This window comes from Protomyctophum parallelum (genome assembly GCF_964188405.1).
Source record: "Protomyctophum parallelum genome assembly, chromosome: 12".
In the NCBI taxonomy this organism is placed as follows: domain Eukaryota; kingdom Metazoa; phylum Chordata; class Actinopteri; order Myctophiformes; family Myctophidae; genus Protomyctophum; species Protomyctophum parallelum.
In genome coordinates, this window is record NC_139712.1 from 50,577,896 (window position 1) to 50,594,264 (window position 16,369).

The window sequence follows — 16,369 nt, forward strand, 5'->3', positions numbered from 1 at the left end:
ATTACAGTTAATCAAGCTCTTGCACACATCGGCTGCCATTCTTGGCCAGCCGATGGCTATATAATATATCAGGGTTAAATGAAAACTCGGGAATCTTTTTTTTAGGAGTTGTGTGTGTGTGTGTGTGTGTGTGTGTGTGTGTGTGTGTGTGTGTGTGTGCAGTGTGTGTGGGGCTGTTCCCTGCCTCCGCCCCAGCCAGAGCAGAGAAAGCAGCGCTCAGTCTGTCTGCTCACAGACACAGTTAGAGAGCAAGCAGCGGCGGAGAGAGAGAGAGAGAGAGAGGAGGATGAGCGCGTTATTGGACCAGACCAGACAGACCGCAACGCCACGACGCATTTCACAGGTAAAAAAAAGAAAAGAAAGACGGTATACAAAAAAAAGTGGAGCAAATCGACGTGTGTTGTTGTGTTTTATGCAGCGATGTGTGTGTGTATAAACCTCGGTGGGTTTTTAGAATTCCTTCGCACGACATCTGGATATATATTTTTTTGGTGTGAAGTAAACAGCGGTGGAGACGAGACGAGTCGCAACAGCGTCTACTGCCCGGCCGTGCGTTCAACGCTTATTTAGAAGGGGCTTCTCAACTTGCAGCCAGCCGGAGCTTAAGCGGTCCCTCGCTCTCCTGTCTCCTGTCTCTGTCTCCCCGTGTGTCAGAGGAGATGGACAGAGATGGACATGTCTGTCTCACTCATGCAGAGTGTGACACTTTATGCAGGACACGACATGATGTCGGAGGAGGAGGAGGAGGAGGAGGGTGACGCGGTGCAGCTTGTTTTGTTTTTCTTTTTAAAATGTTTCTTTTCTTTGAACTTGGAGCAGCACAGTGGCTGCTGCTGCTGCCACCGTTGCATGCAGGGCTGTTATATCATCTCTGAAGGTTAAAAGACTCCTGATGAGAGAGAGGGAGCTAGCGGGGCTAGCATGCTACCTGCACCATCCATCCATCTATCCATCCATCCATCCAGCCATCCGTCCATCCCGACCGGCCGACCGGCCTGTCTCAGGCTGTCAGTCAGTTGTGACGATGGCAGCAACACACACACACACGCAGGTCCATCATGACTGGCTGTGCGTGCTTGTTTAGGCCGGATGCATTTTGTTCAACGACAAACGGCAGTAAGGATGCCCCTGTTTGCCCCATGGACACCCAATGTTTTTTTTGCCAAGTTTATAGGCGTCCAGCTGTGATGTTTGCATGTTGTCACTTTGTCACACCTGCAGCATGTGTGATGATGATGATGATGATGATGGATGCTGGTTGACCTTTATTGTCTCCTTCCCTTAATCCTTGGAATACAATGAATGCACATAGGATGGTGATTATGATAATAATGCTTAATAATAATAACAATTTCATTTATTGGGTGAGTTATGTATTTTCATTAAACTACACTTATAGTAGTAGTAAACATTCTGTGGTGCCACTGGTCGATGAATATATAGAATATGCTGAATATTTGGACTTTTTACATTTTAGATGACAAACTGAACAGCAGGCCTACAGTGTACTACTGTAGCCTACATGTGCTAGTGACCACACACACACATGTAGCCTATCATTTAATTTAAAGGGCTGACATGACTACTCTAGATTAGCTATAATGTGGAAACCTTTTCTGCAAACGGCTTCATCTTTTCACAAATGGAACTAGGTCATTGTTGTGAGAAAGCATTCAACCTGGCTCGTTTCAATCATTGCTAAACGACTGTGTCTAATGGCATTGTTCATTGCATTGTACATGGAACCCGACAGGCAGCTAGCATAGGCATTGGCCCCATGCATACTTCCTCGTGATGGTGTCAGTTGCGTTCAGAAAATAATACCTAGGAAAAAAAATGAAGGAATTGTCTCTTTGATGTGCTTGTGGCATATTTCATTCCTCGGTCTGAATTTAACCACGCATATTTAATTAGTTTGGAGCCTGCTCTTATTGAGGCTAACCTTCCATGGATGGGTAGATATCAAACGTATCCGGTCCTGGTATGTTTATGGGTTTAATATCAAAGCTCTTATTGAAATGATGCGTCGCTAGTGAGCTGCTTATTATTGTCATGGATTTACTGGAGTATCATCAGCGCTTATGTCAGAGCTCCCAGCCCTGAGGTCACATCAGTGAGGGGACAGCGTCTAGACAGGCTGGGGAGATTCTTTAGACAAACAAGCAGCGGACAAACACCAAAGTATTATCATTACACAGCGAAGTCCTCACAACTAAAAGGCTAGAAACTGGGAAAAGGACATCTTGTGTGTGTCTGCGTGTGTGTGTGTGTGTGTGTGTGTGTGTGTGTGTCTCTCTCTCTCTCTCTTTGTGTTTGTGTGGTGAGCCTTTGACATGCCCCTGTGAAAAGGCTGGTGTGAGAAGGCAAGGTGCTGTGGCGCTTGCGGGTGCTTGTGACCATGTGTGCGTACGTGTGTGTGTATGTGTGTGTGTGTGTGTGTGTGTGTGTGTGTGTGTGTGTGTGTGTATGCATGTGTGTGTGTGTGTGTTTGGGTGGTGTATGAGGAGTGAAGTGGCCCATTAATTTCCCCCCAAGGAGAAAGGAAAGGAAAGGGTTGGTCAGCGATATACAGAAGGCCCTCCACGGTTGTGTGGAATTATGAGTCATGCCCATTGAACTTCCAGGAGTGGTCTGGGGAGCCAGTGTGATAAGTCAGAAGAAGCTACGCCTTTTGTTCCCCCTCCCAATAGTCTCCGAGGTCACCGGCTGTCCCAGGGCCAGACTTATACTTTTCCAGTCAGTGAGCAGCACAGGCAGCCGATTGCATCAGACTACCCTCCATACCTTAGAGCCATTCATCCTCATAGATCATTCTATACTCTTCTACTTTTACTTTGCAGCCACTGACACCCATGTCTCCGCTTGCTGTGATACTGTTGGTGTTGTGCTGAGATCTAGCTTTCTGCAGTACTTTGTTTTTGTGGCTTTGACAGCTGAAGGATTTTCCTGAACATGATATTATTCTCCCACATTTTCCTCTTCTCTTTGTCTCCCTCTCTCTGCATCTTTCCTGCTGTGTCGGTTTAGCGTCAGCGTTAGGCCAAGCACATAACTATAAATGCCCCTCTCTAACGTCATTGGGTGGATATACCATAAGCCCTTGAAAATTCTCTTGATGTTTGCTCATCTACAGGGATCCCCTCGGAGTCCCTAGTGTGATGTCATATGTGATGTCAGAGCAGCGCTGACGCAGGCGGGTGGAGCCAGTCAGCCGGAAAACGTGTGAGATCTCCCAGCGTGCCTCTCAAATGGAGAATGCAGCCAGGGCCACTGGGCCGGGGAAATGTGGCCTGCAATGCAAGCATACCATGGAATCCACGTTGGTTGGATATTATTATAGATTGGCTGGATGCGAGCCTATGACCATATGTTACGCAGATGTTTGATCTGCCTGCCTCGTGATTTGTCCATTTCTGCTTGTAAGTTTTACGTCAACGTGGTTGTGATGATTAGGCTAAGCCCTGGGGGCACCACTGGTGGTTCAGGGTTAAGGGGGAGAGGCTTTTCTTGTGTTCATACATAGCACCTTTCTACATTCAACACAACAAACATTTCTCTGCTAGGTTACAGGCTATAGTGCTAGTCATAAGCTAGGCCTATATTCTGTTGGACACACTGAATACAAGCAATGCTGTGGCACTTTAGCCTAATTGGGTAGTTGCCATGATATAGCAATGTGCATGTATGGTAACATACAGCCTACTGTCTCAGACTGGGTACTTTGTTGTTGTATTTGTTTGTGTTTGATAATTGTTTGGTAGCACAAGCCGTCCTAATGGTTCAACATCCCAACCTTCCCTCTGCATTACGGGGGAAGAGTGTCGTGCAGAGTCCACACTTGATTAGCAGAAAGCCAGAGTGTGCTAACCCTTTGATCATAGGGTTTCTGCCTGAAAAACCACACCACTGTCAATCCCAGTGAGCCCCAGACCTTGACGGACACTAATTACCATGAAACAAGCTGGGTAAGCTGAGGAACAACAGGGTTTGGAATAGCACCATGCTGGTGAAGCCTTTTGCATTACATCCCTATCTAGGCATATTGATGAGTAGTTATAATAGTTACTAATGTGTCTACTAGACCTGTAACTACTTCCCAGACTAGTCACCATCAATTTCTCAAGGTCTCTGCCTTGTTTCACATTTACACAGTCAAGTACCGTCATTATTTTAGACTATTAATAGTCGCAGGGTCTTAGAGTAGATGATTTCCCCTGGACTTTTAGTGGGTTTCTCTCCATGTATCAGCCCGGTGGCGAGCTCTCAGTTGGAGAACACCTCATGACGTCAATCCCTGCATTTCAGCGAAAGTAAGCTAAGCCTGCTAGACAATGGGGAATTATCACATTGATATAATTACCCTCTCACAGGCAGTGTCTTTCTCTACGCTAACTGGATGCTATGCAGATGTCCCTCCCTTGTGCATTAACAAGTTATTATGGTGCTCTTGTGGGCCTTATTATTGTTATTTAAGTTTTCTCTGGAATGAATCAATGATGCTGCATTAGTCTGGGAGGACCATTTAATTATTTTTGTCTGGACATGTTTGTGACAGACCCTGAAGTGAATTAAGACTAAGCCTTGGTGTTGCACTGTGATGTGTTACTCCATGCATGGTGGAATAACGCAACAATAACATCCCTCAGCGCATGCCGCCTTTGATGCGGCTGCCAGCAGAGTCTGACTGTAATACATTTTGGACTGAAGCGATGTGGCGGGAATGACCTAGAGGCTTCCTTTGCTATTGTCTGTAAACTGCCATTCAAAGAGCAAAACAATACGTTGCCACGGGAGATTCTCTGCAGAAATATCGGAGTGGGTGTTTTTTGGCTAAAACTTTCCATATGAGGTAACGGATGGAGAATGTAAGGGTCCCACCGATCGCTATGCTGTGTGCTGCTGAGAGGGTGTGGATGTTAGAGACAGCTAATGCACGGCTGCAATGTGGAATCAGTGGGCTCTTGTTGTGTAATGGACAGTGGGAACATACTTGTTGTCATTGTCCATCAATAATTGTCAAGTCTATAGAAGAAATAAAATAATATAGGAAGTCCTCTTAGGAACGCCTGTGCAAAAGCCCTCACAGTAGAACCAGCTGTTAAATTAACTGAAAAAAATGAACATTTGGTTAAAGTTTTACATTCAGAGTTAGCCTAAATGTAACCTCGTAAACTCGTTCTCTCGTAGCCTTCGGCTTTTATTGGGAAAAATCGGTTTGAGGGAAAGGAAGTTCCAGATTGATGGTTCCGGCCTGATGACTACAAAACAATGACTACAACGTGACGTAACGATATCGCCCACTCCCGACCGGATCATAACAGTGAGGATTTCACTCACAAGGTAGTAGAGTCTGAATGTCGTAAAGTTCCTAAATCTTGTGGCAACAAGATAGGTCAGACGAGTACATGCTGGCTATTTCTGTCTGACTGTAAGGTACAGTACGTAGCTCCCCATTCTGACTGTAAGGTACAGTACGTAGCTCCCCATTCTGTCTGACTGTAAGGTACAGTACGTAGCTCCCCATTCTGTCTGACTGTAAGGTACAGTACGTAGCTCCCCATTCTGTCTGACTGTAAGGTACAGTACAGTAGCTCCCCATTCTGTCTGACTGTAAGGTACAGTACGTAGCTCCCCATTCCCCTGTAAGGTACAGTACGTAGCTGTAAGGTACAGTACGTACAGTAGCTCCCCATCTGTCTGACTGTAAGGTACAGTACGTAGCTCCCCATTCCCCAATCAGGTGAAAGCCAGTAAGCCACAGTCTAGGCGTCCTTTGCTATTTATACCTTTGGCCAACCATAAGGGCCAAAGGGGTGGGAAGGGGTGGCAGGGTTACCCCTGATTTACACTAGTAAATAAAGGTCTAGTGAAATGTAAAATACGTTTTTCACACTTTTAGTGCATATCCGTGGTCATTATGTGTATCTATTCTTTTTATATTAAAAGTCCATAAAAATCCAATTTGAATTACTTAAGACTGCCATTGCCTAAGGTCTCAGTCAATTGAAGCCTAATATTGATACTGACGCTGACCGCCATTGACTGAGATCTCAGTCAATTGAAGCCTAATTTTGATACTGATGCTGACCGCCATTGACTGAGATCTCAGTCAATTGAAGCCTAATTTCGATACTGACGCTGACCGCCATTGACTGAGATCTCAGTCAATTGCACTTTTATAGTGCATTCGGTCGAGCGACCCATAATGCTACTCACGTTAGCCTGTTAGCTAGCTGTGTTGTTAGCACAACACTGGATCGTCCATCTTACATCGCCTATCCATTCCTTTGTTTCAACTGCTTTCTACTGCTAACTGACAGGAAATGGCGGCTTTTCAAAATAAGAGCTCAAATTAAAAAAGATGCTGGCAGTAATTAGATCCTAATTTCTCAATAAATGGTATCAGTAAATGTGTTGTGCGGCCCGGCCCCATTGCTGCACCGTCTGCATGTTCCTCCAAGTACAGATGATTTTGATTACAGAACTACTCAGTTTTTAATATCATTCAAGATGACATTTAGAATTTAGACAGTGTATTACTCATTTTAAACGTAATCATCATGCTAAAATATGTATTTGAAAACATCTTAGGTTAGAAATAAGCCACGAAGTAGCACATTTGGCTGCCCATCTGTCTGACTTGTAAACAAACTCTAGACGTGCAGGACACGGAGTAAGAATCAAACGTTCCATAGCCTAAAGAGATGCGGTTCAGAAACGTACAACGTTCTGTTTCAGACTGAAACTTCTAAATAAAATGACTTTGATTTTGGTGCCATGTGTGAACGTGCGTCACATTTTCAGTGTCGGCAATCTGGGCTGGGCATTCCTGCCTGCTTGCGACCTACAACATCGCAGGCAAAGTCTTTTTGGAAAGAAAGTGTGAACACCATGCCAGCAGCATCATGAAAATAGGTCATGTGAGAATGCCTCTCCTGCATGCTGCCTTATGCCGGCAGCTTATTTGAATGCGCTTCCCGAAAATGCAGCGGTATCCATGTCTGAACGCAGCTCTGGTTGCACGCCGGTGTTACGCATCTACAATCTCACAGCATGTCACAGGTGAGCTTGTAGATCTATCACAGTGGTTCTTAACCAGTGTTCCGGGGACCACCAGTGGTCCTTGACCTTGAGGGGGCTCCAGGTGGCGCCCAGCTGACAGCGTAAAATGAAACAAAATGGTTTCATTTTACGCTCTCAAGAGTTAAATTATTGTTAAACATCTGCATTACTTAATTTACAAGAAGTCTATACACAATTAGAGAATGTTAAATATTTCTTATTTCAACCAAACGTTATCTATCTCTCCTATTGTACCACATCAATACAGCATGGAATTGTGGGTACAATCTCATCCAATGATGGTGGTCCATGGCTCAAATGCCAAATAAATAATGGAACTTGATATGAAAGGGGTTGAAAAGCGCTCATAATTTATTATTGTTTGGGGTGCAGCGATACCCAGCATGAAACTATACCGTTACGTCTCAATCGCCCTTTATTCTGCCGAGAGGCTGACTGGAAACACTTGCGACATCGTCGGAAGACCCACTGTCTGTTGACCCTGGCTGCGAGGAACACGGGCTTCCTCAGGAAGAGAGGTGGCCCTCCGCTGACAATGTGATGTCACAGAGATAAGCAAGACTGTGTTGTGGACGCCGGCTCTGCTGAACGTGATGCAGTACATCAGTGGTTCTCAGGCCTTGTCATGTCAAGGACACCCAGATGAATATGTATTTGGCCCGCAGACACCCGGCAGAAAAGATATCGTATATAAATATATCACCATGTCACCTTCCGTACAAGCCTTTTGTTGTTCAAATGTTCGAGAAAACTTCACATGTTAAAAGGTATTTGTAGATCGGCTATTTCCATGTAGCCTGTATATTTACCGTAGCTAATTTAAAGTTGTTAAACAGATATTTTTATGCTATATTATTATGATATTGTACATATCCCTGGACTCTCCCTTTGAGAACCACTGGTGTACAAACATGCACACGTGTTGCAACAGATGCAGGATCGGCCATGGGCCAGGCTATAAAGTACACACCCTCTGGGTTAGGCAAAAAGGAGAGTGGGTGTGTGGGTGGATGTGTTTTAGGTTCTGAATGACCACTGATGTACTGAGTTATTTAGACTTACTTTTGTTGTAGTCACATTAACCGTAGAATGGTAGCCAAGAGTATTATTAACCTGCTAGCCAGTCTCAGATTTAGTAAGCAAATTGAGCAGGTCTACTAGTTTACATCAATAGGTCAAATCAATAATAGGCTACTGAAGTTTCAGCTATTCAACTTAATTCAAGGTAGACCCAGTTTACATTCAGTTCAAACATAGATACCGGTAAACAAATGTCCAAACGTAGGATGCACTTAACCCATTTTGGGTGGGAATCCCTTTTGGTGTGAAAAGTGGGAGCGATTGGTGCAGGCAGTGAGGAGCTACGGCAGTTACAGTGACACACATTCAGACATTCAGACATTTGGTTAATTATAACCTTTTTAACTAAAATCTTTGCTTCTGGTGGGGTCCCTGGAACAACATATTTTCAGATGGGGGTCGGTGACCAATTACATATAATCTTTGGGGTCCTTGACATTAAATATTGAGCACCACTGATATAGAAACATAGGCATTTCAGAAAACTATCAGGATTTAGAAGCAATTTTTTACATTTCGATGCCAGGCCTAAATGGGTTAATGGATGTCAGATGTTATTATCTCATCATATTGCTTCAATTAGAAGCAGCTCAACCTTCAACAATCTCAAATTCTGACTCACTGGCATCCAGGCTCAATGTTGACAAACTCTAGCCTCTTCTCCTTTTCTGAACCAGGCCTGTTACTTATTGTAATTGACTCGCGGCCGCACACACTATTGATCCATATACACACTGCCACACTCAGAAAACAGAAACTACTATCTACCCAAATATATTGGTGAATCATTTTTACACCCTTAATTATCGAGTAAACTTGACTGCTATGAAATCAAGTAAAATCTACCTTAAAAATTAAGTAAGTGCAAGTAATATATTAAAGCAGGTTGAAATGACAATTATTGAGTAGATAAAATTAATATGCATTAGCACCTTGAAATGACAATAATTGAGTAGATAAACTTAATATGCATTAGCACCTTGAAATGACAATAATTGAGTAGATAAACTTAATATGCATTAGAAAACCTAGGTTAAAATTACATATAAATTTGAGTATATGGGATTGAAATTGATAGGTTGATTTAACTATATACGAGTGTATGATTTAATAAAATATATGCGTTACATTTACTCAATATTTTAACTGTATTCAACTCATAGTATTTTAATCAAAAAGGAATTCTGTATTTACCTTTGTCAAAGAGAATACACAATGCAATTATACAGATAAGTACGTTTTTAATTGACCAAAGTGAACATTCAAGTATTAAACATTCACATACTGTATGGGAGGAAACAGTCTGGCCACACGAAACAATGTGCAAATTACAATGTCAGCAAATACATTTTAAGAACATTAAACATTTCCTACTATGGCAGGTAAATAAAACAAAACAAAAGTCCACGCACACTATAGTTGAGAGGACAAACATGATAGGATGGTCATTTGACTTTTTTTTTTAGTCAAGGCTGGGTTTAATGAATTACCTGCCGGTGTCCCACCGAAACTATACCGTATACACACACGCGCAGTCGCGCACGCACACACACAATTTGATTGTCTACCCCCCCCCCCCCCCCCCACACACACACACACACACACACACACACACACACACACACACACGTCACACTATACTTGACATAAACATTTTAGGTTTAGGTTAATTAATTTGCCTGCATGCCGGTGTCTAGCACCCAAATTAGCCGATCTACAAACATGCGCACACACCTGAAAACACAATTTGATTATCTATACCACACACACACAATTTGATGTGCTTGGAGCAATCAATAACCCATTACTGTATAAGAAAAAAAAAGAAAAAGCAGGAAGGTCAAATGGGGAAGAATTTCTTAATATAGAAAAAATAAAAATAACGTTTACTGTCTATCGGTGAGGTTTGTACAGATTAATACATTCTAATTGGCTATATGCACTGTGTACACATAAGCACCTCCACTTCAAAACAAGTCTGTCAGACGCACAGATCTGACATGCTGCTGTATGCTTTATACAATAGGCTTTCCTTTTGAACAGTGCAGTATCAGTCAGTGTCGTATGTGATGTGGTTCCCTACTAATCTGTTTCCACTGAAAACATTCAAACTGAAGTTGTCAGTCAGGACACTAGCCAAGCAGACAGTTTTTCAGTGTCTGCACTTTGGGTGTAAGCTGTTGAGGGTCTAGTCCAAGCAGTACCTTTTGAAAAACCTCCAAGATGTATTTGAACTTCTTGGGGTACTTCAAGTCAAACACGTAGGTCAGTCCCAGGAGATAGCAGCAGGCTCTGCTAATATCGCCGAGGTTGTTGAGGACAGGGATGCCCTCAATAACAATACCTACATCAGCAGCTGGTGATTGAGTTTGCAGACTGTAGATAGTCATCAGTTCCCCCGACAACTCCTCTTCTACATCGACACCAGCATCCTGCACACATTGTAAAAATAGAATCTCATGAATGAAAACGTAATGATGATGTTCACGGTATTATCATTCTAAACAGTTACTACTGTTGCACAATTCCCTGCTCTGGGTGGGACCTCCGTCAGTGTCTTGAGTTTGCAATTGAAAACGTTTGCTGCCAACCAGTTGAAGAAATCACAGATTGAGGCCAGATTGAGACCATTCATGTTCATGGAAGAAGCTTGTAAACATGTATTCTATTGCCAATTTGTGACCTTGTAGATCTGCTATTTTTGCTGTACAACATGCTTCCATAATTAAGACATGCTGCCGTCTATGCTGTGCAGACCTGAGTGTATCGTGACCTTACTTAGTATGTAGGAACACATGTCTGAACTGCAGTAGCACTAGACATGCCATCTCACAACCTGATTCTCTGGACACTTTCTCACAAAACAAGCTCCTCACTCTGCCGTTCTTGGCACGTTTGAGATATTGTCTCACAATTAGCCATGATGATGACATTAGTTAAAACTACAAATTGTTAAATACTTTATTTTACTAACTTCAACGTCCTTGATCAGGGCACCAGGCTCTTCTCCCAGATGGTCGATGAGGCACTTGATCACGATTCCTCTGGTTAGCTGTATGGGGTTTCCACTCTGCAGACAAAGTTTTATCCTTAATACAATGCATTACTTTGCACATTCAAGCTGGGCTTTTGTTTACCAACTTTAAAGTCTACCGTTTCAATTGTCTGCACACAGTTTTAGCATTTAGGGCCCCATTTCCACCAGTGCTAAACACATTATCCCGAAACTTCTTTGCCTTTTTTACTCTTTTGAAAAACAAAATTGGTCAACTAGCCAATCTAAATGAACAAAAATGTTTTTCAAAATAGTAAAAAAGCAAAGAAGTTTAGGAATAAGAGGGGTTTAGTACTGACAAGACTATTAAGACATGCATTTCGTCTATCAGGGAATGGACAGGACAGAGACATAGTGATGACTGTTTAGGATACATTAGTATCTAAAGTAAGTGATCGTAATTAACTTAATGGGACTGATCTAGGACATTTGACAGGTTTGCGTTACAGGCAAGATACTACAGTGGAAGTCAATGAGGAACATTTCTCACCCGCATGTGAAGTTACAACATGTCAAGGAAATTACAACACAAACTTTGTTCTAGCTTTTTAAAGTGAATGAATACCGAGAATAGAAGATCTGCAAGTTCACAGACTTCAGTGAGATGCAATGTGAGCTTGCATATCTGCTATTTTCTGATTTAGAAGCCGTTTTTAAGAATCATCCTCAGGTCTAAATGGTTTATTACCTGAAGCAGAGCACTCTTCTTTGCCCGATGTGGCTCTCCTACAGCACCTCTCTTAGATTGGAACATGGACAGCAGTTTAGGTGTGTAGAGGTCCAGTTTAGGTGTGTAGAGGTCCAGTTTAGGTGTGTAGAGGTCCAGTTTAGGTGTGTGGAGGTCCAACATCTCCATGAATTTCGGCTCAAGCTTCATTGTAGTGATCAACTTGAACTCTGCGCTGACCTGAAAAACAGATGAGGGGAAGGGAGAAAAACAAAACACATTGTGATCTTGTACATCCATTTTCCACCACTGTTGCTCCAGGAATGGGTACAATTGGTTAAATACAATGTAAATGTGTGTCACATGCAGGATGTCATTTCTGTTGAACCCTGCTACAAGAATCCAATTTACTCACTTGTGAAGCATCAAACAAGGCCAGCCATCTCTCCTTTACATCCTTGACGCTCATCTAGAAGAGATACACTAGGTGTTAACAGGGAACCAACAGACTGATGTAATGTTTCTTTCAAAAATGAGTTTGACTAATATTTGTCATACCAACTAATCTATAAAAATCACACCTGTGTGAACTGAGCGATGCAACTATATGCATCGTACTGTACTGTACAACTCATACTCTACAGTATAACTCGTACTGTACACTGTACTATGGCTGCTGTGTGTGTGACCTGAATCAGCCCAATCAACCCCAATTCGTACTCATCAGGACATACATATGGACATAGCAGTTGGAGCCGTCAGGCACCACTCAAATCCATATCACTGATAAACTACATCTACTGAGTCCCAACTGTAAAATCTCAATGATTCAACATTTTAATTATCCTCCTCAAGGATCAAAATATTACACAGGGAAGAATTATTGAAGCAGCTGTGTTCATATAAGGCAGCGAGCAGACAACGCAGTGGTAAATGAATAATATCTGCAACACAATGTTTCAGGAATATAGTTGAATAACTGTATAGAAAGGTTGTAAAACAATTATTAAACAGTGTCCTGCCAGTAAGGTATCCAGTCACTTGTTTGTCCAGACTGTTGAATTGCTGTCTGTATGAGTCTAGATGCCTGGGGGACAGCCACCGGGAGGCAAAGAGGACAGCATACCGGGAGACAAAGAGTTGAGGTGTAGCTGGAAGACATGGACAGTAGAAAATAAGACTAAATACACAAAAATGAAACCCTGTTAATTTCCCATCAGGCACACTGTTCAATCCTTAGCTCTTGTCAATACTTTGCATTGATTCAATATTTATAAATGCCACAAAGACTAATAGTTTAAAACCCCCAAAAAGCTGAAATTGCAGATTTACAAGCATGCACACAACGCATCACAATGAGACATGCTGTGAGCTTGTAGATCGGCTATTTATTGCTACTTTAAGCGAGCAGACAACGCAGTGGTAAATGAATACTATCTGCAACACAATGTTTCAGGAATATAGTTGAATAACTGTATAGAAAGGTTGTAAAACAATTATTAAACAGTGTCCTACCAGTAAGGTATCCAGTCACTTGTTTGTCCAGACTGTTCAATTGCTGTCTGTATGAGTCTAGATGCCTGGCCCTGGGGGACAGCCACCGGGAGGCAGAGAGGACAGCATACCGGGAGACAAAGAGTTGAGGTGTAGCTGGAAGACATGGACAGTAGAAAATAAGACTAAATACACAAAAATGAAACCCTGTTAATTTCCCATCAGGCACACTGTTCAATCCTTAGCTCTTGTCAATACTTTTCATTGATTCAATATTTATAAATGCAACAGAAAGACTAATAGTTTAAAACCCCCCAAAAGCTGAAATAGCAGATTTACAAGCATGCACACAACGCAATGAGACATGCTGTGAGCTTGTAGACCGGCTATTTATTGTTACTTTTGTGCAGACACTGTAGTATTGGTGACAAAACATCAAACGTTGAAATATGGAGATATGAGGTTTCTGCCCAACAGCAACGATGTATATATGAAATTATGAATACATTGTGTGTGTTTTTTACGGTTGTTACCTCCTGGAACCCAGGTCAAGCAGTGGTGAGGCTTTATTGTTGGCAGCAGCAGGGAAGGAGAATCAAACAGAGAAGGAGCCAGACATTGATGCCTACAGAGTCTACAGACAAATATGCAGACATGCACATGATCAGACAAAGCAACATACATTTTTATACAGGACTTTAGTCCATAAATAGTCAAATACCTAATCTTGCGATCACAGTCACACGGACAGATGCAAAGATACAGTCTAGTCTACTATTATTTTGTAATGGAAGTGAGCGACATGAAGATACAGCCAATGTTTGTAGCTTTGTATCTTTTGCATCTGCCAGTGTGATTGCAGCATAAGAAGTTGGCTAGTAGTAGGCTAGTACATAAAATGCCTTAATGATACTGGACTTACAGGCTATAGTTGACAATGTCCACTCTGTCTGATGTTGGCTCTTGGCTGCAGTGATTTATTCAACAGTCTACAAAACAAACATTAACCAACATTAAACTGTATACTTTACACCGTATACTTTAAAAACATAAATGTGGAAATATAGCTCATCTACAAGCTCACAAGCAGGCTTGAGTTTTTAGAATGATTACTTTTGCTAACAGACATTTAGCACTGATCTAAATGCATTTCGTTACATGCAGTTTATAATTCCAATGATTGTGTTGGATGACAATGTCCACATGTAATTGCACTGTCTGACCCTGCCTGCAGATTTATTCACCGCATTCTACCGCAAACTACGCAGCTGCGTAGAGGCCCCAAGAGTTCTCCCTGAAAAATGTTTAATATCGCAGCCCCGCCAGCCCGTTCCGCCTATTGCGGTCGGTTAGGGGGGGCTCCGACGGCCCATGGCGTCGCTTCCTCAGCGTCACTTCTTCATGATCCTCCCCCGTTAAGCGACGCCCGGTCGCGGCCGTCCGTCCCGTCGTGGGCTCCCCTGTTGGTCTATGTCCCCCTTAGCAAAAGTAATATTTCTAAAAGCTCAAGCCTATAGCCTATACTGCTGGTCTACGTAAAACATGAACCGCACGCAGGCACCGCAAAACAACAAGCTTATCGTCTAACGTTTACTGTATAGATGAAGCATGTTTAGTTTAGTATTACAGCATAGAATTCAACATAATAAATAAGCCCGCGTTTATAGCGGCCATTTTGATAGTTCTTTCAGTGAGCCATACATACAATCGTAAGTCAAATGAACTACAATTACCATGCAGCCCTGAGCCCTTCCCGTTCGGCGCGAACTTTCCCTCGCAAATAATGTGTAGGCTATTCTATGCATTTTAACATGATATTGTGTATATGTACATGGCTGAAACATGTGTAGTTTATGTGTATAGTGTCGACGACCACAGGCGTTACGTTATGGTGGGGCTGAATGAAAATTAGCATGCACTCTTTAGTCTTGACAGTTGTTAGTTTTGCTAGCCCTATACGAGCGTCATGTAAACCATGGCTTTAGTCCGGTCCAAAAAAAAAGTATGAAGACACGGTCAACATTTAATTAACATTTGATAGCTGGCTACTTACCATGAAGGAGAACTTCTCTTGTAACTTCACTTGCGTGGCGCGGCTCAGCTGCTGCTTCTGCTGTAAATTTTGTAATGGCTGCCAGCCTGCCACTCGGGATGACTCGTATCGGTCCGGCTTTCATCGCTGTTATGAACTCTGGCCAATAAGAGGCAGGTAGGCGTGTCTAATGGGTATCTTAGATCATTTCAACCCAATATTATTAGTAGATACCGTATCTACTAATAATATTGGGTAGGAATGAGTAATAATTACATTTCTTCAAACTGATCTGTATGATTACTCCATTCTCAAATATTATGATGGAAACTTACTGAGACTTGTATATATATTTGACCAATATTACCAGTTTGGCATATACTCATTTATTTTCATGAAATTAACTAAAACAATAGATGTACATTTAACTCACAAATAACAGTTGGATTTTTACTCAATAATTATTGTATATCCAACTAAAAGGATCCCATAAGTGATATTCACAGATTTTATTAAGCTAATATACCTTTTTTTAATAGTCGTACTTACAAGGCGATTGTTTTACTTTTTTGAGTGCACATACTATAGCCTTGTATTGCGCTTACGTCCCATCAATTATTTAGGAAAACGTTTATCACATATCCCCAGACGTACAGTAGTAAGTGTAGCCCATACTATCCACGCTGCTGTCTGCTCAATGCTAAAGGAAAAAAAACACACTTCTGGCTTCTGTCTAATCTAGGTCTGCTGCATGTGTCCACGATGTTCCTCCCTGCCCTCTCTTTCTCTCTCTCCCTCCCTCCCCTCCCTCCAGCCCCACTGTGCCCTCATCTCACACCGGCCCGTGAAGAAGGAGTTGACACCAAAATGTCAACCTGGAAGCCATCAGACCACTGCCTCTGGCACAACCTGGCCAATAAAGGCACATGCCCCCCTCGTGCTGCTAAAAAGGAAAACG

The 16,369-nt window shown here is 42.4% G+C and overlaps 2 protein-coding genes across 4 annotated transcripts in view; one reads left to right on the forward strand and one right to left on the reverse strand.

Annotated features, from left to right (window-relative positions):
- The first annotated feature begins 245 nt into the window (after nt 1-245).
- The window catches only part of jcada (junctional cadherin 5 associated a), a 33,723-nt gene continuing 17,599 nt past the window's right edge, over nt 246-16,369 (forward strand). For both annotated transcript variants that reach the window (XR_014570080.1, XM_083778701.1), the window contains exon 1: nt 246-343. The gene's annotated coding sequence lies outside the window, so the exon portion shown is untranslated. The remainder of the gene's footprint in view (nt 344-16,369) is intronic.
- On the reverse strand, nt 9,777-15,499 carry LOC310867944 (uncharacterized protein). Of its 2 annotated transcripts, XM_083778114.1 has the most exons (9): nt 15,433-15,499; nt 14,302-14,368; nt 13,913-14,013; nt 13,401-13,535; nt 12,927-13,036; nt 12,301-12,354; nt 11,907-12,125; nt 11,138-11,233; nt 9,777-10,595 (listed from the first exon to the last, which is right to left on the reverse strand). In XM_083778114.1, the coding sequence occupies exons 6-9, from the start codon at nt 12,352-12,354 to the stop codon at nt 10,296-10,298; spliced, it is 669 nt and encodes a 222-aa protein (XP_083634240.1). In that variant the 5' UTR covers nt 12,927-13,036; nt 13,401-13,535; nt 13,913-14,013; nt 14,302-14,368; nt 15,433-15,499; the 3' UTR covers nt 9,777-10,295. The 2 variants fall into 2 exon arrangements, with proteins under 2 accessions (XP_083634240.1, XP_083634241.1); XM_083778115.1 differs by lacking the exons at nt 12,927-13,036; nt 13,401-13,535; nt 13,913-14,013; nt 14,302-14,368; nt 15,433-15,499 and having other exon boundaries at nt 12,301-12,540.